At 44.3% G+C, this 21797-nt stretch overlaps 1 protein-coding gene across 1 annotated transcript in view; it reads right to left on the bottom strand.

The window, feature by feature from the left end:
- STAB2 (stabilin 2) overlaps positions 1-21797 on the bottom strand; it is a 159059-nt gene that overhangs the window by 100454 nt on the left and 36808 nt on the right. The window contains exons 8-15 of the mRNA XM_004269450.4: positions 21579-21775; positions 19678-19811; positions 8489-8622; positions 6563-6645; positions 5038-5187; positions 3640-3783; positions 3191-3247; positions 2916-3041 (exon numbers count right to left, since the gene is read on the bottom strand). Coding sequence (XP_004269498.2) covers positions 2916-3041; positions 3191-3247; positions 3640-3783; positions 5038-5187; positions 6563-6645; positions 8489-8622; positions 19678-19811; positions 21579-21775 — 1025 coding nt within the window. The remainder of the gene's footprint in view (positions 1-2915; positions 3042-3190; positions 3248-3639; positions 3784-5037; positions 5188-6562; positions 6646-8488; positions 8623-19677; positions 19812-21578; positions 21776-21797) is intronic.

Genomic DNA, 21797 nt, shown 5'->3' with positions numbered 1-21797 from the left:
ACAAGAAACGGGAGAATGAAAGGGACAAAGGAATTGACCAGCATCACTGTGCCACCGTGTGTGCCTGCCACCTTATCTGGCCAGGGGCCATATCGTTCAGAGTTTAGTCCAGTTAGGCTCAGGGCGACAGGCTGTGCTTTCAGGTGCTGTCGCTGGAGAGCCTTTTGGAGCAGTGCATTCTTTCCTTTACGAGGACATTCATTTCCTACTTGCTGTTTTAGATGCAAACGAACAACAACAACAACAAAAACCAAGCCTTTCGGTGCCAGAGACAGAAAGGGAAAGGTTTTCTACCAAACTGTGACTATGACTTTGAACTCTGTAAATTCACCTCTTTTTGTCCCATTTAGCTTGCAAGGTTTTGTGAATTGGCAAGGGCTGGTCTCTTGCTCCCTTTGCTCTTATTTCTGTCTAGATGAAGTCATAAGCTGGGGTTTGTGATTGATAGCCATGGTCTCTGCAGGGATGGGATGGTTCAGAACTGAAATTTTGCTTCAGAGAGAAGCAGAAAGATACACTGGAAAGGAAACGATGCATTCCCAAAGCAGAATTAGAAAGTATTCTTCTGAGGAAATCATTTTTTTTCCATTTCATTGGCACATAACTGATGGGGATCTTCTTGTCTCCAGCTAAGGTTCCTCCCTGAAGATAAAGCTAAAGGATGCTCTTAAGATGGGTGGAGAGAGAAGGAGCTTCCCATAGGTTGAGGAATTTTAACCCACACTGACTCTGGACCAGAGAAACTGGTAGAAATGATTGTTCTATTCCTCACCTAGAAGTTGAAGTGGAAAAACTGTTTTAGACTCAGGATAAAGAGACTTGGGGTTTTATATTCTTTGCGAGCAGAAAGATACTGCCTTTGAGAGAAATGAGATTGAGAGCCAGGGGCAATGGTGTGCTGGTAAATCCCTTCTATGGGGAAGAAAATAAGCCCCGATTTATAGTGCTGGCCAATTTCCATGGTGTCAATATTCCTACCAGAGGCTGATTTCAAGCTACCGATGGGATCTCACTGAACGAGAAGAGACATATCTACTCTCGAGAGCCTGAGTGAGGCAGCTCCAGTCACCACTGGAAGGAGCTACAAGGAGAAAGAGGGGAGCTTCCCGAGCCAAGGTACTTGACAGAAGAGCAGGGAGGCTGATCTTTTCTGTCCTAGTCTAAAGGCTTTGTTTTAATTTTAAATGTACCCAATTAGGTGTCTGAGAACTCCTTTATTATTATCAAAAATATATGTATCAAATTAGAAGCTATGCATTCAGAGAAGCCATATAATCTCAGAATTTTAATACCTCCCCAGGGGAGAAATGATTACTTCTTGGATTTAAAATTAAATATGAATGTGAGTTCTAAAGAGAAGAATGTTAGTTTTCCTGTAATAGCTAGGTTTCAGGAAACTTGAGTGTGAATCATATTTTTAAAATAACACCCTAGTTTAAAGGCACTGGGAAATCTGGCTTTTTAAATGGAAACCTGTAGCAAATCTTCACATATCAATACGTTTAACATCTGTTTGTAATGTAACAGATTACCTTCTGACTTAGCTCCTTGATACCTATTTTTTTTTTAATCCAAAGTATTCTGAATGCAAGATATCCTGTAGGTACCTGAAAGTATCCCAGAAAGGGAATGTGAGCCTCTACATCATTCAGGCAACAAGTTTCTGAGTGCCAAAAAACAGTGTGGGGCTTCCCTGGTGGCGCAGTGGTTGAGAGTCCGCCTGCCGATGCAGGGGACGTGGGTTCGTGCCCTGGTCCGGGGGGATCCCACGTGCCATGGAGCGGCTGGGCCCGTGGGCCATGGCCGCTGGGCCTGCGCATCCGGAGCCTGTGCTCCGCAACGGGAGAGGCCACAACAGTGAGAGGCCCGCGTACCGCAAAACAAAACAAAACAAAACAAAAAAACCCGGAAAAACAAAACAAAAAAAAAAACAGTGTGACCTGGGATACCTGAGTTAGAAAGTTGGTGCTTACCAAAATGTCTATTTCTGGACCTCATTCCACTGCCATGATATCAGAACACTTGAGGTGAGCTTCTGGAATCAGCTTATTTAACAAGCTCCATGGGTAATTCTTAAGCATACTAAAGTTTGGGGATTACTACTTTAAAAGATTCAGACCCCCTCATTCTATATAGTCAACACTGATCTATATGAGGTAATAGGTAGTTTTGCCCCATTGCCAAGATGGTAGCAGGGCCTCAGGGTACTGAAAGAAAGCCTGTGGTCCTTCCGGTAATTCCACTATTTGACATTCTAATGAAAAAAATTCCATAATTAACCTTCTTTTCAGTTTAAGGCTGATATTTCTGGAAGAGGAAACACTTTAAATGGTATCAGTCATTTATACCCTAGAGTGAAAGAGTAAAAAATCTCCTTTATTGAGGAGGACGTGAGAGCATTGAAGGTTTATGGTGTATAAGGAGAGGATTATTGTGGAGAGAACTGAAAACAACAGAAAGGAGAGTCGGGAGCCCCTAAAAATAACATTTATTCCTTTTAAGTTTAGCCTAGACCTGGCCCAGAATGCCCTACATTAGGCTTCATTTTCTAGATGATTTTAAAGTTGTAGGGAACTTAAAATTATGATTTTGCTATTAAGAAATATTAGAAGAGCCAGGACAAATCAAACCAACCATTCAGAGCTGGGGTTGCATATAGATTCTATTTCCTGTGCCCAGCCTGATCGACTGGTCTTTTAGCTACTTGGAACTCTACTGAGGAGACTGTAGCCACATCTAGGCTTAGCTCCAGAGTACAGTGATTGATTAATGATGTCTGCCTTTGTTTTGCAGAAGGGTAGATGGTGATACATGTGCTACTTATTTGTCATCCTTAATTTAGAAAAAGCCTGTATGGACAGAGACTGAAGCAGTGATCCTGACATGACACCATTAGAGTCAGCAGGATACAATACCTCTGAAGAAAGGAGATAATCGAGAGTGCCGTCCTTCATGCTATTCAATGCTTCATCACTTGGAACAAAAACGGTATATGGTCCACCAATCCCATCCTCATCTAAGACATGTCCCACACTGGTTTCCTGCATTTGAGAAATGAAAATGTATATCTGCAACCTATCTCAGATAAATATCTGAATTCCCCAGCAAGTATTTATAATTGATACCCCCTGTTAATTTTACAAAGGACTGGACATAAAACACTTTCTAGAAATTCATGAAAAGTACATACCTCTAACAAAGATCTGAACTTGCTGTATCTTGGTTGTAGCATTGTCATTATGGTTTGCTAAAAAGAGACATCTTGCTTAAAATTCAGTGAGAAAAAAAAAGGTGGCTTAGGAAATATTTAGATGCTCTAACATGAAAAGACTGATGACAGAGTTTACACGTAAGTGGGGATCTCCTCCATAAAGCACAAGGGGTAAATTTTCACGACAGCTGGTCTGAGTTGTCAGGTGTGACTATGAAAAAGGTCACAAAATCAACATCTCTCCTATGCTTACGATATGCCTTTCTCTCTCTCTCAGAGGTGCCCAGAATTCTACTAAAAACAGAAATTATCCCATTTTCCCCATGGTTGGGGTCCTAGTACAAGCACATAGTGCTGGCGTTCATTTTCTTTTTGGGAGTGACTCTCCAGGGAGCAAAGGGACGTCACTTTTACCTGAAATATCTCACCTCAGTATTGCTCTCAAACGTGGGCGCCACCTTGTCCATGGCTCTGTCGAGGATGTGCAGGAGCCCGTTGGAAGCAATTATGTTCCCTTGTATAATTTTTACCTTCTTTTTGCCTCCATAGAGTTTAAGCTTCAGGTGACTGTCCTAAAACACCAAGGAAAAATAAAAATTAATGTGTGCCCTTGAAAAATCGAGCACTGGATTAGAAGAAGCCTTAACTCCTTGGGTTCTGCCACTTATTGGCTGTGTGACCTTGGATGAGTCACTTATCCCCAAAATGGGAATGATGGTTTCTGCTCAGTTGAGTTCACAGGTCTTTCATTAAGATCAAATGAGATAGCATATGAAATCACTTCTGACTACCAGTGATTGCTAAATGAGAATAAGGCATTACAGTCTCCCCGCCATAGATGGCAAGCTACAAAAAGGCCCCAAACTATTCAATTTATCGCAAATTCATTACCTACTTTAGTGTCTTGGACAGAAGAGGCACACAATAAAACATGTTTGTTGAATGAATAAAGGAATGAATGCATGTCCTTGTGAGAAAGGAAACCACATCTTCCTCTGTCTGTCTGTCCGTCCATCCATCCATCCATCCATCCTCACACACACACGGTACAACCCACTGGTGAAGGATTCAGGCTTTGGGGTCAGGCAGACCTGCTTTTGAATCGTGGCTCTGGCCCTTACTGTGCTACCTCTCAGTTATCCCATTGGAAAAGCCTTCACAGGGCTGTTGTGAGCCTTATGTAACACAAATCCAGATTTACCCCAGTACCTTGCACGTAGTAAGTGCTCATTAATCCATCAACTATTGATGTTTGGTGAAATGCAACAGGATAGGTCATAACCCCTCCCCCCATACACTCTCTCTGTTGACTGACCATGTGCCCTTCAGCTCAGTAAAATCACAAAAAGAGTTTTTTGTGAAAGAGGAGGAAGATATTTTAAAAACAAAACGGAATTGATGGCACTGATTGATGCAGTGTTGAGTTGGAGAGAATGGATAAACCCTGGCAATCTAAAACAAACAATCCATTTCCTTTCGTAAGAGGAGTGCTGATCTGCTGGTGCTTCCAGGAAAAAGGTTTACTGTAAATTTCTCCTTCCTGCTGGTAGTTGAATGATGGTTGCCTTGAAAACTAATTCAGACCAGAGCAAAATCACTTTACAATTCCCTTCCCGGAACAGCCCACCCCTCTCCCACCTGACCCTTTCCAGCGCTGTTCTCCATTTCTTTCCTGTGTAGGGAAGTGCTCTGACAAATAAGGAACAAGGAAAGACGTTCTTTGGAACCTTTCACGACCCCCGGACACCAAGAGAGAGCTGGCTATGGCCATCGACTCAGTGAGCAGCTTCATTCTGGGAGTGAAAATCAGAGAGACTCTCACCTACCTTATCATCACTGAAGACTTCCCCTGACTTTCCGGTCAAAGTATAGAACGTGTCTGTATTATTCATTTGCTCGGTGCTCATCTGTCCAGCAATTATGTGGAGTTTCACAAAGTACTGAGCAGCTTCGTTATTCAGCAAAAGCTCTTTTACCTGAGAAAAGCAAGCCGATTCCTTCAGTCTCTACTGTGGTTTGAAGGGAAAAATGAGGTTTGTGATTCAGGTTACGACTTGTTTAGCATCAAAAACATCAAAGTTAGTTCACCCTGACGTGAGTTTGGGCTCTTTCAGATACAGATGACTTTCCCAGAGATAAGCTGCCCTAAGCCAGGCCTTAAAGGGAGCAGAAATCTAGAGGTGAGGCACAGTTGCTCTCAAACCATGGGGGGTGCTCTGGGAGGGAACCGGACATCATGGGGAGAGCATAGCGCTGGGGCGGGGAGGACCAACGTGGTTGGCAGGTGCTGAGAGGTCAGTCATCTTGAGCGCAGGAAGCAGCTGGGAATGAAATGTGAAATTGTGTGAAAAGACCCAGTAGAGTGGACCGATGGAGCTTTTGAAGAGCAAAACTAAGATTTTCGAAATCCTTTGGATCAAACTGACGTTTTGTCAATATTAGATTGTCAACAATCACTCAGAGACCTTTTCTCAACTGTGTAAATTCAATCTGTATATTAAACAGGAGACCACATGCAAAGTGTCTAGCCCAGATGCCTTCAATATTCACTAGTTCTCCTTCCCCACAGGAGACATGTGAGTGCATCTCTGAAGATTAATGACAGATTCATCTTGGACGGATGAATCGTGGTGGCATATTAGGAGGAGAGAGTCTGAAACTCGCTGGGTGTTAACTGACTGCAGCACAAATTATGATCACAAAGTATCTTGGATATTTTTGTGATCATATATAAACCAATATAAACCAATTTCACACAAATCAGTGTGTTCATTACCTACATTAAACCAAATCTAACTATGGCACTGATACCATGGGAAACCTCCACTGGGCACTATGGGTTTCATTCCCACTGGTTGACATTATCTGAGACAGCAGCTGCTCATACTGAAGACTACAATTCTCTTCTAGTTTCCCCTACCACTGTTACCACTTATGATGATTTTAAAGAAACAAGTACCTAGCTGGTCTGTTAATTTAATTCTTTCTGTGGGAAGTGAGCAGTTTTGCATTATGCAAATCTTATTTATCACGTGACTACAGTTGAGAACCTTTAGTGATTACCCTTGAGGGGTAATGACTGGAAGGGGGCATTGGGGGAGTCTTGCTAGACACATCGACATGCACTTTGTGACAGTTCATTGAGTTGTGCACTTACTGTTTGTATACTATCTGTAAGGACGTTTTATTTTGCTCAAAGAATTTTATAAAAAAATTTGCATCTCATCATCAGGTTTAATTTTAATGGGGTTTCCCACTTTAAATAAAGAGGGTACTGTCTGCTAAGGTGTTTTGTTTTTTTTTCTTTACATTAGTCCTTATTTATAAAACAAGGTTATTTAAAATACTTACACTGAATCCTTTTAATCCTTTGTCTGTCGGCAACAGCACGGTAAATGGTCCCAGGTTACTCAGTGGCCAAGCATAGGCTTTGTCTTAGGAGTTGAAATACACAAAGAAAGAAAACACTAAATACGTCAGTAGCTCATGAGAAGTAAAATCAGGCAATGCCCCTTGTGGTCCACTTAGACCCTCTGACTCCTGAGCTTCTCCATTCTAATTGGTATTATGCAGGCCCTAGGTGAACTGGGAAGCTAAGAATGTGAGGCCCCCAAGTGTTCCTCACAACTGTGTGATTTTTCCTATAGCCACAGTCTTGACTCAAAGATACCCTGGGATGAGAGGGTCCATGAGGGTCATGTGACAACATCCTTGGACAACCTCTGCCTCTGTGCCTGACTTTCTGAGCTGTTGCCATCTCAGTGAGTGAAGATGCAGCCCTTGCTCCATCAGGGCCAGCTCAGAAGAGCCTCATTCTTGGGACTTCCCTGGTGGCTCAGTGGTTAAGAATCTGCCTGCCAATGCAGGGGACACAGGTTCGAGCCCTGGTCCGGGAGGATCCCACATGCCATGGAGCAACTAAGCCTGTGCGCCACAACTACCGAGCCCGCGTGCCACAACTACTGAAGCCTGCGGGCCTAGAGCTCACGCTCCGCAACAAGAGAAGTCACTGCAATGAGAAGCCCGCTCGCCACAACTAGAGAAAGCCTGTGAGCAGCAACGAAGACCCAACGCAGCCAAACATAAATACTTAAAAAAAAAAAAAAGCGCCTCATTCTTGGTTCAATGCTTTGTCATTGCCATCGTGAAATGCTCAATACTTTTTGAACAAAGAAGCTCTGGTCTTTTCATTTTGTACTGGGCTCTAGAAATTTTATAGCTGGTCCTGTTCCATGCCCCTGGGGAGGCGTGGACAGCAGGATGGGCTCTGTGCTCTCACACAGGAGGCAGTGTGCCCCGCACCTCATAAACCGGGCAGGTGACAGGGTGACTGGACTTTGTCCAGAGAAATGTCTAAAGGACACTGTCCCCCTTGTCTGCTCTCACTGATATTCTAAGAGTGTGTAGAGGAAGGCAGGAGAGCCCTGAGGTCTGCCAGTAATGCCTGACTCCCTGGGGGGTGTCCTGCAAAGAGCGGGTCATTTGTGTAGGAGGCACATTATTTGCGCTGAGAACACAGCACTGACCAGTGCAGAACACTTCCTCCTCCGCCCGTGCCCTTTCTGGGAAATCATGCTTGGTGACTGGTCAGTTCTAGATGATAATATTTTAAGGATTCTGTTGATTGCTCAAGCCTGTGTTTTATTTCCTGTCGACTGGCAAAATTTGTCTTTTATTGGAAATCTTGTCTAACGCTGTGATCAGCTATATTTCATTCTTATGGGAGTGTGAGGTCATGACCTCTAGAGGGTGTTCGGAAAGGCAGGAGGGTGTTTTAGGCTGTCACCCTGCCTGGGGGCTGGCAGAGAATGTGTCACTATAGACTGTTAGTGGTTGGGGGACCAAGGATGCTAAACACCCAGCGATATGTGAGATGGTCGGTCGCACACCATCAAGACTCTGCCCCACATTCAAATGGCACCTTCACTGAGGAGCATGGATAATGCCTCCCAGTAAGGTCAAGGGAAAGAGGATGGTTTCCATCCTCACATCGGTAGCTGCCTATCTCACTGTTGTTGCAGACCTGTTAATCGATGGTGACCCCAGGACCTTGTCCTTAGCTGCTGCATTGCTGGATCTCTTGGCACTAACTCTCATCTCCTTGGAATAGCTGCTTGTCCTTTTCCTCCCACTTGCCCTTCCTAGAAAGGGCTGATCCCAATAGACAAGACTTGCCTATCCTGCACACCCCTTTCTGAGTGACTGTGTGTCTGGCAGATGTCCTTGCCCATCAGAGGACTGCGCTTTCTGTGGAAATGTGCACCCATGGCTGTGTACCCAGGAGTGAGATGAAAGAGGTCAGCCTTCCTTGCCATTCTCCTCTGGGTTCAGTGTTTAATTCTCTGAGTCGCTCCATGATGTTTCCATAACACGTCGAGCCATCGCCAACGTAACCTTTGCGGCAAGTGCATCTACAGAGAGGGGGAAAACACACTTTCAGGGTCTCAAAGCCATTGGATGTTGAGGTCATACAGTCCAAACCCCTCACTGTGCAGATGGGGAAGACTGGGACAGTCAGACTGGATGCTCAGAGCGGGACAGAGACAAGGCCAGAAGAGTGGGACAAATACAAGTGAGCATTCCTAGTGTACTGGCTGACACAGAGCAGCCCCACAAGAAACGGATATTTAATAAATTATGTGTGGATATGTAAACACTAGATAACTCTGTATATTCTTTTTTTTTTTTTTTTTTTTTGCAGTACGCAGGCCTCTCACTGTTGTGGCCTCTCCCGTTGCGGAGCACAGGCTCCGGACGTGCAGGATTAGCGGCCATGGCTCGCGGGCCCAGCTGCTCCGCGGCACGTGGGATCTTCCCGGACTGGGGCACGAACCCACGTCCCCTGCATCGGCAGGAGGACTCCCAACCACTGCGCCACCAGGGAAGCCCTCTGTATATTCTTTGCCTCAGTATTTTTTCAAAGCATAAGCAAGAGCCCATGTATATCAGAAGCACTAGGAGTACTTACTATAAATGTGGAGTCTAGGTCCCCACTGCAGAACCACGAAATCAGAACAAGCTGCTGAAGCCAGCCTCAAGAGTCAGAGCTGTGGATCTGCTTGGAAGACTCTTCCCCTCCCTTTCCTTCCTGAGGTCTCTGCTCAACTGTGCCTTCCTAGGGAAACCTTCCTTGATTTTCCATCCCCTTCCCCATCCCTTTGTAGACTGTGTCGCCCTTAGTGTGCCACGTAGCTCTTTTCTGCAGCACCAGTTCCAGTTGTAATTTCAACCTAACCTGTGTGGTTTTTTGATTAAGATCTGCTTCCCCATCTAATTTGAGAAAAGAGTAAGGACAAGGGCTATGTGTGTAATTATCCACTCTCGTAACCCCAAGATCTAGTACATAGTAGGTATTTAATTAAGAGTTGTAAAATAAGTAGTAATTGAATTAAAAGAAATATGTAAACAATGAAAGTCACAGAATCGTATATGATAGTTTAGGTTCACAAAAGAGAAATGGAGTTAAAGATGAAGTTAAAAAGGCACTAGCAAAGACACAGACTGGCTGAATGGATACAAAAACAAGACCCATATATATGCTGTCTACAAGAGACCCACTTCAGACCTAGAGACACATACAGACTGAAAGTGAGGGGATGGCAAAAGATATTCCATGCAAATGGAAACCAAAAAAAGCTGGAGTAGCAATTCTCATATCGGACAAAATAGACTTTAAAATAAAGACTATTACAAGAGACAAAGAAGGACACTACATAATGATCAAGGGATCGATCCAAGAAGAAGATATAACAATTGTAAATATTTATGCACCCAACATAGGAGCACCTCAATACATAAGGGAAATACTAACATCCATAAAAGGGGAAATCGACAGTAACACATTCATAGTAGGGGACTTTAACACCCCACTTTCACCAATGGACAGATCATCCAAAATGAAAATAAATAAGGAAACACAAGCTTTAAATGATACATTAAACAAGATGGACTTAATTGATATTTATAGGACATTCCATCCAAAAACAACAGAATACACATTTTCTCAAGTGCTCATGGAACATTCTCCAGGATGGATCATATCTTGGGTCACAGATCAAGCCTTGACAAATTTAAGAAAGCTGAAATTGTATCAAGTATCTTTTCTGACCACAACGCTATGAGACTAGATATCAATTACAGGAAAAGATCTGTAAAAAATACAAACACATGGAGGCTAAACAATACACTACTTAATAACGAAGTGATCACTGAAGAAATCAAAGAGAAAATAAAAAAATACCTAGAAACAAATGACAATGGAGACACGATGACCCAAAACCTATGGGATGCAGCAAAAGCAGTTCTAAGAGGGAAGTTTATAGCAATACAATCCTACTTAAGAAACAGGAAACATCTCGAATAAACAACCTAACCTTGCACCTAAAGCAATTAGAGAAAGAAGAACAAAAAACCTCAAAGTTAGCAGAAGGAAAGAAATCATAAAGGTCAGATCAGAAATAAATGAAGGAAACGATAGCAAACATCAGTAAAACTAAAAGCTGGTTCTTTGAGAAGATAAAACAAAATTGATAAACCATTAGCCAGACTCATCAAGAAAAAAAGGGAGAGGACTCAAATCAATAGAATTAGAAATGAAAAAGGAGAAGTAACAACTGACACTGCAGAAATACAAAAGATCATGAGACATTACTACAAGCAACTATATGCCAATAAAATGGACAACCTGGAAGAAATGGACAAATTCTTAGAAAGGCACAACCTGCCAAGACTGAATCAGGAAGAAATAGAAAATATGAACAGACCAATCACAAGCACTGAAATTGAAACTGTGATTAAAAATTTTCCAACAAACAAAAGCCCAGGACCAGATGGCTTCACAGGCGAATTCTATCAAACATTCAGAGAAGAGCTAACACCTATCCTTCTCAAACTCTTCCAGAATATAGCAGAAGGAGGAACACTCCCAAACTCATTCTACGAGGCCACCATCACCCTGATACCAAAACCAGACAAAGATGTCACAAAGAAAGAAAACTACAGGCCAATATCACTGATGAACATAGATGCAAAAATCCTCAACAAAATACTAGCAAACAGAATCCAACAGCACATTAAAAGGATCATACACCATGATCAAGTGGGGTTTATTCCAGGAATGCAAGGATTCTTCAATATACGCAAATCAATCAATGTGATACACTATACTAACAAACTGAAGGAGAAAAACCATATGGTCATCTCAATAGATGCAGAGAAAGCTTTCGACAAAATTCAACACCCATTTATGATAAAAACCCTCCAGGAAGTAGGCATAGAGGGAACTTTCCTCAACATAATAAAGGCCATATATGACAAACCCACAGCTAACATCGTCCTCGATGCTGAAAAAGTGAAACCATTTCCACTAAGATCAGGAACAAGACAAGGTTGCCCACTCTCACCACTCTTATTCAACATGGTTTTGGAAGTTTTAGCCACAGCAACCACAGAAGAAAAGGAAATAAAAGGAATCCAAATCAGAAAAGAAGAAGTAAAGCTGTCACTGTTTGCAGATGACATGATACTATACATAGAGAATCCGAAAGATGCTACCAGAAAACTACTAGGGCTAAACAATGAATTTGGTAAAGTAGCAGGATACAAAATTAATGCACAGAAATCTCTGGCATTCCTATACACTAATGACAAAAAATCTGAAAGTGAAATCAAGAAAACACTCCCATTTACCACTGCAACAAAAAGAATAAAATATCTAGGAATAAACCTACCTAAGGAGACAAAAGACCTCTATGCAGAAAATTATAAGACACTGATGAAAGAAATTAAAGATGATACAAATAGATGGAGAGATATACCATGTTCTTGGATTGGAAGAATCAACATTGTGAAAATGACTGTACTACCCAAAGCAATCTACAGATTCAATGCAATCCCTATCAAACCACCACTGGCATTTTTCAAAGGACTAGAACAAAAAATTTCACAATTTGTATGGAAACACAAAAGACCCCGAATAGCCAAAGCAATCTTGAGAACGAAAAACGGAGCTGGAGGAATCGGGCTCCCTGACTTCAAAGCTACAGTAATCAAGACAGTATGGTACTGGCACAAAAACAGAAATATAGATCAATGGAACAGGATAGAAAGCCCAGAGATAAAACCATGCACATACGGTCACCTTATCTTTGATAAAAGAGGTAGGAATGTACAGTAGAGAAAGGACAGCCTCTTCAATAAGTGGTGCTGGGAAACCTGGACAGGTACATGTAAAAGTATGAGATTAGATCACTCCCTAACACCATACACAAAAATAAGCTCAAAATGGATTAAAGACCTAAATATAAGGCCAGAAACTATCAAACTCTTAGAGGAAAACATAGGCAGAACATTCTATGACATAAATCACAGCAAGATCCTTTTTGACCCACCTCCTAGAGAAATGGAAATAAAAACAAAAATAAACAAATGGGACTTAATGAAACTTCAAAGCTTTTGCACAGCAAAGGAAACCATAAACAAGAGCAAAAGACAACCCTCAGAATGGGAGAAAATATTTGCAAATGAAGCAACTGACAAAGGATTGATTAATCTCCAAAATATACAAACAGCTCATGCAGCTCAATAACAAAAAAAACAAACAACTCAATCCAAAAATGGGCAGAAGACCTAAATAGACATTTCTCCAAAGAAGATATACAGACTGCCAACAAATACATGAAAGAATGCTCAACATCATTAATCATTAGAGAAATGCAAATCAAAACTACAATGAGGTATCGACTCATACCAGTCAGAATGGTCATCATCAAAAAATCTAGAAACAATAAATGCTGGACAGGGTGTGGAGAAAAGGGAACACTCTTGCACTGCTGGTGGGAATGTGAATTGGTACAGCCACTATGGAGAACAGTACGGAGGTTCCTTAAAAAACTACAAATAAAACTACCATATGACCCAGCAATCCCACTACTGGGCATATACTCTGAGAAAACCATAACTGAAAAAGAGTCATGTACCAAAATGTTCATTGCAGCTCTATTTACAATAGCCCGGAGATGGAAACAACCTAAGTGCCCATCATCGGATGAATGGACAAAGAAGATGTGGCACATATATACAATGGAATATTACTCAGCCATAAAACGAAATGAAATTGAGCTATTTGTAATGAGGTGGATGGACCTAGAGTCTGTCATACAGAGTGAAGTAAGTCAGAAAGAGAAATACCGTATGCTAACACATGTATATGGAATTTAAGAAAAAAAAATGTCATGAAGAACCTAGGGGTAAGACAGGAATAAAGACACAGACCTACTAGAGAATGGACTTGAGGATATGGGGAGGGGGAAGGGTAAGCTGTGACAAAGTGAGAGAGTGGCATGGACATATATACACTACCAAACGTAAAATAGATAGCTAGTGGGAAGCAGCCGCATAGCACAGGGAGATCAGCTCGGTGCTTTGTGACCACCTAGAGGGGTGGGATAGGGAGGGTAGGAGGGAGGGAGACGCAAGAGGGAAGAGATATGGGAACATAGGTATATATATAACTGATTCACTTTGTTATAAAGCAGAAACTAACACATCATTGTAAAGCAATTATACTCCAATAAAGCTGTAAAAAAAAAAAAAAAAAAAGGCACTAGCAGTGGTGTGCTGGTAGATGTTAGATATCCAGCTCTCCAGGGGGAACAAATAGCCCTGCCTTGCAGCATTTGCCGATTTCCCATGGTTCACACTCCCACCTTGGCCAATCTCAAACTACTGTGACACTAACCAGCAGGCACATCCCTGAAAACTTAATCATTGGCTCTTGTGACCCAGTAAGCCCTTGCTCTAGCAAACCACTGCTACCTGGCAAAGACTGGCTGACAGCTGGCTGAAACTGGCAAGGTGCTTAGGACGGTGACATTCTCCAAAATCTTGGAGATAAGTGAGGAACCAAACAGGAGACAGGGGAAGAACATTTCAGAGAGGAGAGAGGCAGGGATGCTGTGGGCATGCATACCACAGGGGTGGCTCATGCTTAGGAGAGGATTCCAAAGAACAGTTATACACTCGCTAATCCATTTGTGTTTCTAAATTGGTACCATTGCACACAGATATATTTCCAACAAGTTTGCTGAACAAACGTTTCTGAGTCTTATCACCCCTGCTTGGATTGCTGCAATGACTCCCTACGTGGTCTTTCTGCCCTTAGTTTTCCTCTCGTCAAATCAGTCTTTCACACAAGCCCTGAGGGGTCTGTCCCAAAGGGAAATCTGGCATCTGTGTGCTTAACACTCTCAGGGACTCCTTTTGTCTACAGGATGCAGTGTAAACGCTTAGCACGCATGCAAGGCTACAAAGGGTGGGGTGGGGGGATCTTGTTTATGTGTCCTTCCTGCCGTCATGCAAATCCCAGCAACACCAGATCGCTTTTTTTTCTAGCCTGTTATACCCTTCTCAGGCTGTGTGTCCTGCCGGGAGTGCTCTCACCCACTCCTCACAGCTCAGGTGTGACCTAGGCAGCCCTACCCGGCCTCCCTACTCACTCCCCCACCACAACTCATCGTACCAAAATGATCTCTTCAGGGTTTCTCGCCTCTGCCAGCTGGCACGCTCTCCTAGAACCTGGATCCCACCTTATTTCTCTCACCTTATTTCTCTCCCTTGTATTCCAGCACCTGGGACAGTGCCTCATCGTTGAACTGATTTTCTATCTATCTATCTATCTATGGCTGCGTTGGGTCTTCACTGCTGCACGCAGGCTTTCACTCTAGCGGCTGCGAGCGGGGGCTGCTCTGTTGTGCTGCGCGGGCTTCTCATTGCAGTGGCTTCTCTTGTTGCACAGCATGGGCTCTAGATGCGTGGGCTTCCGTAGTTGTGGCGCACGGGCTTAGCTGCTCCGTAGCATGTGTGTTCTTCCCAGACCAGGGCTCGAACCTGTGTCTCCTGTATTGGCAGGAGGATCCTTAACCACTGCGCCACCAGGGAAGCCCGAACTGATTATTTTCTAAGTACCTACTTAATTCTATAAACTGAGCTAGGCAAGAGAGCTATAAAGATGATAACAACAGATACCTTGCTCTTCTAGCATCTCACATGCTGGGGATGAACCTGAAAACAAATCACTTATGGCAACATGATGAGGTTACTTAACATCTTTGAGTCCCAGTTTCCTCATCTACGAAATGGGTTTACTAGCACCTTTAGGGCTGTAGATAGAAGAGACAATGCATGAAAACAGCTGGCACAGTGATGGACACATAGAAAAAGCTCAGTACTTGGCAGATGATGAGAGCGATGGAGACAGTGGCGATAATGACAATGACGGGGCTGGGATGCAGCAGGACAAGTCCATAAACAGATGACTCGAGTTCCATAGGAAGCGCTGTGATAGATTGAATAGGATGCGGTGGGGCATGGAGGAGGAAGTGACTAATTCTGCCTGAAGAAATATGGAACAAGTTCTAGGAGGAAGTAAGTTTTAAGCTAATTCTAAAAGGATGCATATGTGATTCCCAGCCAGACAAATGACTGGGAGATCATTTACTGATTGAGCCTTAGGGGCTTTTATAGAGCAGTTGCTCTAACCAGGGACAATTTTGCTCCCCCCCCCCCCCGCCCCGGGGACATTTGGCAGTGTCTGGAGACATTTTTGGTCATCACAACGGGGGTGAAGGTGCTACTGGCATCTAGTGGATAGAGGTGACGGATGCGGCTCAACACGCTACAAGGCACAGGACAGTACCTACAACAAAGAGTTATCTGGCCCCAAAGGTCAATAGTGCCGAGGCTGAGAAAACTTGTTATGAAGAATCACTAAGGTAGATATAACCATGAAACAATAGCTTATTTAATACAATCAAATGACAGTTTCCTACTTAAACATCAACCTTCTCTGTAAGTACTGAGCTTCAGGATGGGGAATGTAAGGTGACAAAGAGGGAGACTGGCAACTCTTGGAAGTGATACAGTAGTCACTATTGAAAACCAATCCTGGGGGCTTCCCTGGTGGCGCAGTGGTTGAGAGTCCGCCTGCCGATGCAGGGGACATAGGTTCGTGCCCCGGTCCGGGAAGATCCCACATGCCGCAGAGCGGCTGGGCCCGTGAGCCATGGCCACTGAACCTGTGTGTCCGGAGCCTGTGCTCCGCAACGGGAGAGGCCACAATGGTGAGAGGCCCGCGTACCGCAAAAAAAAAAAAGAAAAAAGGAAAACCAATCATGCTGTACGTTATGTAAGTTCTATGTGAAGTCAATAGAAAGACAAGTAACTTTTATAAGTTACTTTTTATATTTCTCTCTGAAAGTTCCCTAAGTTGTTATGAGGCCAGTGATCCATTTTGTCTAAAGACACTTAACTTGTCTTTCCTAAGGATGGCAGGAGAATTATATTTTAATGGTCTCTGTGCTGAATGGAATGTATGAGACATAAATATTCTTTCAATTTTTATTTAAAATCTCGGTCCACAAGTCTGAGACTTTATGAGACCATTTTCTGACTCAGCTGGGCTACGGCCCATTCATAGCATCACCTCTTTTATAAACTGGTTCTTTACTAGGTATAAAGTTCTTACCTGCTGTCCCAAGGCTTTCAAAACACCCACAAGCCACCTGCATTTTATGTTATGAGATGGAATTATTTATATTCAATGTTGGATAAAATTTAGTTAAATTATAAGGTGCCCCCAAAGTTTACGGTGATAAATATTATAACAGAAGCATTCCAGGGTTCTCTGGGAGCCCAGAGGGAGGGGCACCTGAGTGGACCAGGAAGACAGGGGAGGCATCAGAGAGGTGAAGATACTCAAGTTGACACTGCAGGATCAGCGTGTTGGTCTGACTCAGAGGAGGTGGGGAGGCAAGGACGGTCTAAGCTGGGGGAATATGTTTGAAGAACAATAAACAGCTCAATGGCACTAGAGCCAAGGGTGCGTTGACGGCAGTGGTGGAGGTAAAGCTGGCCCATGCACACCCTCTGCAAACAGCCATCTTCGGCCATCCCCTGGGGGGCGTGGTCCCAGGAAGAGCCCGTGCAGGTTCCGGAGGCTGGTTTCGAGCCCTCGAGCAGAGAATGAGGTCCTGGTTACTTGAGTGGGGTCTCTGATGTGCCTTCCGGCTCTGGGAGATCACGGCCCCTTCGTCCTTCAGATTCCTTGCCCTGGTGTAGTCAGTGGAGGGCCAGAATGGGGCCCTCTAAAATGCAGTGCCCAGGGCAGGGGCCCCTGTTGCCCAGGTCTGAGGGTCGCACTGCTGGGAACACATCTGGAAGCGGCTGAGCTGGGGCTTGAAGCTGGGTCTGTCTGGGAAAGCCCATGATCCTGCTGCCTGGTGCCGAGGCACCGTATCGCTTCGGACGGGATTCTTGGGAAGATGGTTCACACTAAGGAGTCCTAACCTGCACACGTCGCAAATAAACACTGTCATTAGTGTCACTAATGTCCCCATTTTCCGGTATGCCTTCTCTGTCACGTCCAGGCTTTGCAGACTCAAATAAGAGAGGAATGCCTTTCTCTTCTGTCATGCCTTAATTCCCACCTCTGCCACGTAAAAATAGAAAGGCACAATTTTAACTGACAGGAAGTAATGGTTCTTCTTAGTAATAATGAAAGTGGAGTGTAGAGTTTAAAGCAGGCTTATACACATTAACTTGTCAGCTCTGCCCAGGGAAACAGCTCCACCTGTCAGGGGAGGGAACTGTGGTTCCAGAAAGTTATGTGACTTGTCCAAGTTCACCCCAGTCGTGAGTGGGGGAGCCCACACTGGAACTCATTCTTCTTTATTGGGTGGTCTTCTCTGACTAATGCAGCATGACTTTGAATACTCTGCATAGACTGATTGCCACATTGAGGAGGCATAAACAAGATAAATCCCTCTCCGGGGTGAACTAAATTACTGGCAGCCCCATATTTTATCAGTGTCACTCAGCCAGCCTTAACACAGGCCTCTTCCCAGCTGAAGACAGTCAGGTTTTGGAGGGGGGCGGATGTCGAGAGGTTTGTGAGTGACACACAGACCCCTAAAATCGACGGTTAGTTCCACTGACATTCTAGGCACAAGTTTTAATGCAACTTCTATTATTCTGATGTTCCAGTTTCATTTTTCGATTTTATCTTCTCAAACACAAAAGAAAGTGTTTAAAGTGTTCTACTCAAGCTTTCTCAGAGGATGGTACCAAGTGTGCAAGCTGGCTGGTTCGGTTGTCAGTGTCAGAACCTGGGTTTCAGGAGAGGACGTGCCTGTATGCATAGCTGTGTAGGTGTGTGCGTGCCTGTACAGACGTCTGGGAGGGGTTTGCGTGTGCAGGGTGTGTATGGAGTGATTTCTGTGTGCCAGGTTCCACTCAGAGACTGATGAATGTAACCTTATTTAATCCTCATCACAGCCCTGGTTGGGGGCACAATTGTCCCCCTTTTACGACAGAGGAAATAGAAATCACAGAGTAAGGGAAGCAGCAGAGCTGGGGCTTGCATCCAGGGGTTCTGACACTCAAGCTCTTTCCACTCCACCCACAGTGCATACAGATACACTTATTTGCCCAGAGAGAACATAGTGATCATAAAACCTATCTGGGCGAATCTACACATTCAAGACCCAGCTATAAAAGGAATGACAGAGGTGGGCTCTGGAAGCACAGAAACTGTTCCATGTCTACTGTGGCTTTGAGCTCACTACAGCAGAACAGGTTCTTTGCTGATGCTGGTGACAATGAGACCCGAAAGTGGCACCAAGATGCAAGCCTCCGTCAGGGAGTCAAAAGGCTAGGGTTCCAGGTTTGGTTCACCCACTGATAAAAACCAAAACACAGCTGGAGAGGAGTTTCCAGAACATTCTCTCATGAATCTTCACAACAACAGTATGAAGTAGACGCCACTGTGCTTATTTTATACATGGAGAAACTGGGGCCAGAGAGACCTTGTCACATTCCCAAGGTCATGAATCTGATAGATACCAGTGTGGAGACTCAAACCCAGGTCTTTAAACTCTGAACAGCATCTTCCCACTAGGCAAGCTGCCTCTGCCTTGGGAATTTTCACACAAATATTTTAACTCACAGTAAACCCCTTCTTTTGAAACCTGGAGTCTGGGAAACACCACTCGTGTGTATTCACTTTCCCTAGTTTTCCCTTTCCCATTGTTTTGCACCACTAACAAGCAATATTTCATAGATTGCGGAAACAGGCATATACATTAGAGGTCAAACCTCTGTCATCACAATAGACATATGTTTTCCCAGTGACGGTGGATTCTTTCTCCCACGCTCTGATCACTTCATACCATGTTTTCAGGCCAGGTCAATATTTCAGGGTGTTGGCACGGTCATTATCAAGGAAGCCATTACTGAATGATTCACTGATTATACAAATGTATCGAGTCCCTACTGTGCTCCTTGCATTGTGCTACGTGAGGATGGTGCAAGGCTGAATAAGACACATTTCCTAACCTCCCGAGAAGTTTCCGCATTGACTGGCCACCACCTTCACTGCTTGGAAAGATGGTGGTGGAATTGGAAAGCCTTACTTGGTGAGACCTGGCGCGATGGTGGTGCAGTTCGCATCCCTGTGGCAGGGGTTCTTAGACTCACAGACGTCGGTCACGCTGCACCCCACTCCAGGGACAAAGTTGCGGTAGTGTTCCGCACACTCGCAGTGAGCCTTCAGTCGATGGGAAGAGAAGAGCAAAGAGTGTTCTCGTTAGTCACTTAGGCTGACATTCTTCTTAAATTCCTATCTTTATTCTGCCATAAAAGCTGACTTGGGGTAGGTCTAAAGTGTGGGCTGAAACTAAAATTTGTCAGCAGATCCAGAATTGGAAATCATGTTCACATCTCAGCTGTTTGGAAACTCATACATCTTGCTTGTAGTTCACACTTTCAGTTCTTTGGTTTGCTAACCCTGGGCCTCCCTGGCACCGTACTTCCCGCTTTCAGATTTAGGTGAGTAGAGACTGAGGCTCAGATGGGAGGTATTATTTCTCTAGAATAGTGGTTTTCAACCGGGAGTCTCAACCCAAGGGACACTGGGCTTGTAGACATTTTTGATTGTGACAACAGGGTTGGGGGACAGTGCCACAAGAGGCCAGGGATGCTCTTAAACATCATACAATGCACAGGATACTTCCTACAACAGAATTCTCAGGTCCAAAACGCTAATCATGCCGAGGATGAGGAACCTGTTCTGGAATAATGAAGGCACTGCTGCTGTGTGAACGATGGAGGGTTTCCAAGACTTGAAAATATGCCTTGGGACCCATTTTTTTTTTTTTTAATTTTATTTATTTATTTATGCGGTACACGGGCCTCCCACTGCCGCGGCCTCTCCAATTGCGGAGCACAGGCTCCGGAAGCGCGGGCCCAGAGGCCATGGCCCACGGGCCCAGCCGCTCCGCAGCATGCGGGATCCCCCCGGACCGGGGCACGAACCCACGTCCCCTGCATCGGCAGGCAGACTCCCAACCACTGCACCACCAGGGAAGCCCCGGGACCCATTTTTAAAGTGACAAAGTATATGTTTTAATCTCACTCCCAAGGTCCTGGGGCTTTGGTTCATGATGTAACATGACTTTTCCCATAAGGGACCTCATTTAGAGGATGAGAATTTAGCCCTTTGAATTTCTTACAAGCTAGCCTCAGAAATTGATAGCAGAAATGTCATGTTGTATTCTTTTTCTCGGACATGAGATCGGGTGGATTCTCTGCTGGGGACCATGCCTGGGTTTGGTCAGACACTGAAGGCTTTCCTTTCACCCAGGCAGCAGTAGTCTCTTGTATGGATGGGTTTCCTCCACTGGACACTTGACATGCAGTTGTGGCTGCAGTGGGCACCCACTAAAATTTGGTGGGTGAATGAGATATTGAGGAAAGGGCTCTTTGATCTGGACTCTGGAGCAAAGGTCTGCCGGCTAGGCTGCATTTTAACAGTCAAGGTCATGACGTGATTTAGAGAATCACATATGTCTCACTCCAGAGTATCTTCATTCCTCCCTACAAATCTGTCTGTGCTGCCTGACATTTTATCAGCATTCATCCCTTTGGGACAGAGTTTTTTGGTCCTAAGAGTCCCCTCTCACTTTGAAAAGACATTAGAGAGACTGGAGGAATGCAGGGGAAAGTCAATCACATATTTTCCCAAGACTTCATTAACAGTTAATTTGTTAATAGAATTTGAGCTATGTGTATATATGTTGTCAATCATCAAACAGGACTGGGATGGAGGAGACAGTGAAGTTTCGACTGGAGAGCTGGGAAAGTGCGAGTTCAGAGGGTAGATCATGGCTCCCTGAGGTTGACCCCAAGCACACGGAGGTCTGTCTGGACAGGAAGCCCGACCTGAGCATGGAAAGGGAGAACTGAGACGGCACAGTTTTACCTTCAGCGGGTGGTCCTACTTCTATTCTCATCAGTTCCAACATCATTAGCTCACCTGTCCGGGCCCATCATATCTGCACACCGTGGACTCTGTAGGGCAGTTTCCAAAGTTAACTTGGCAGGGGTCCACTGGTAAGCACACCTGGCCGTCCCCGTGGTAGCCCTCATGGCACGTGCAACTGTGCTGATTTGGTCCTAGGTAGGTGCACCGAGCGTGAGGGTGGCAGATGTTTTGTGAACATGGGTTGATGGCTGGAGAAGCAATGACAAAATA

The sequence above is a fragment of the Orcinus orca genome, chromosome 11 (genome assembly GCF_937001465.1).
Source record: "Orcinus orca chromosome 11, mOrcOrc1.1, whole genome shotgun sequence".
NCBI classification, from domain to species: Eukaryota; Metazoa; Chordata; class Mammalia; order Artiodactyla; family Delphinidae; genus Orcinus; species Orcinus orca.
This window is presented reverse-complemented; position numbering and strand designations above follow the sequence as displayed.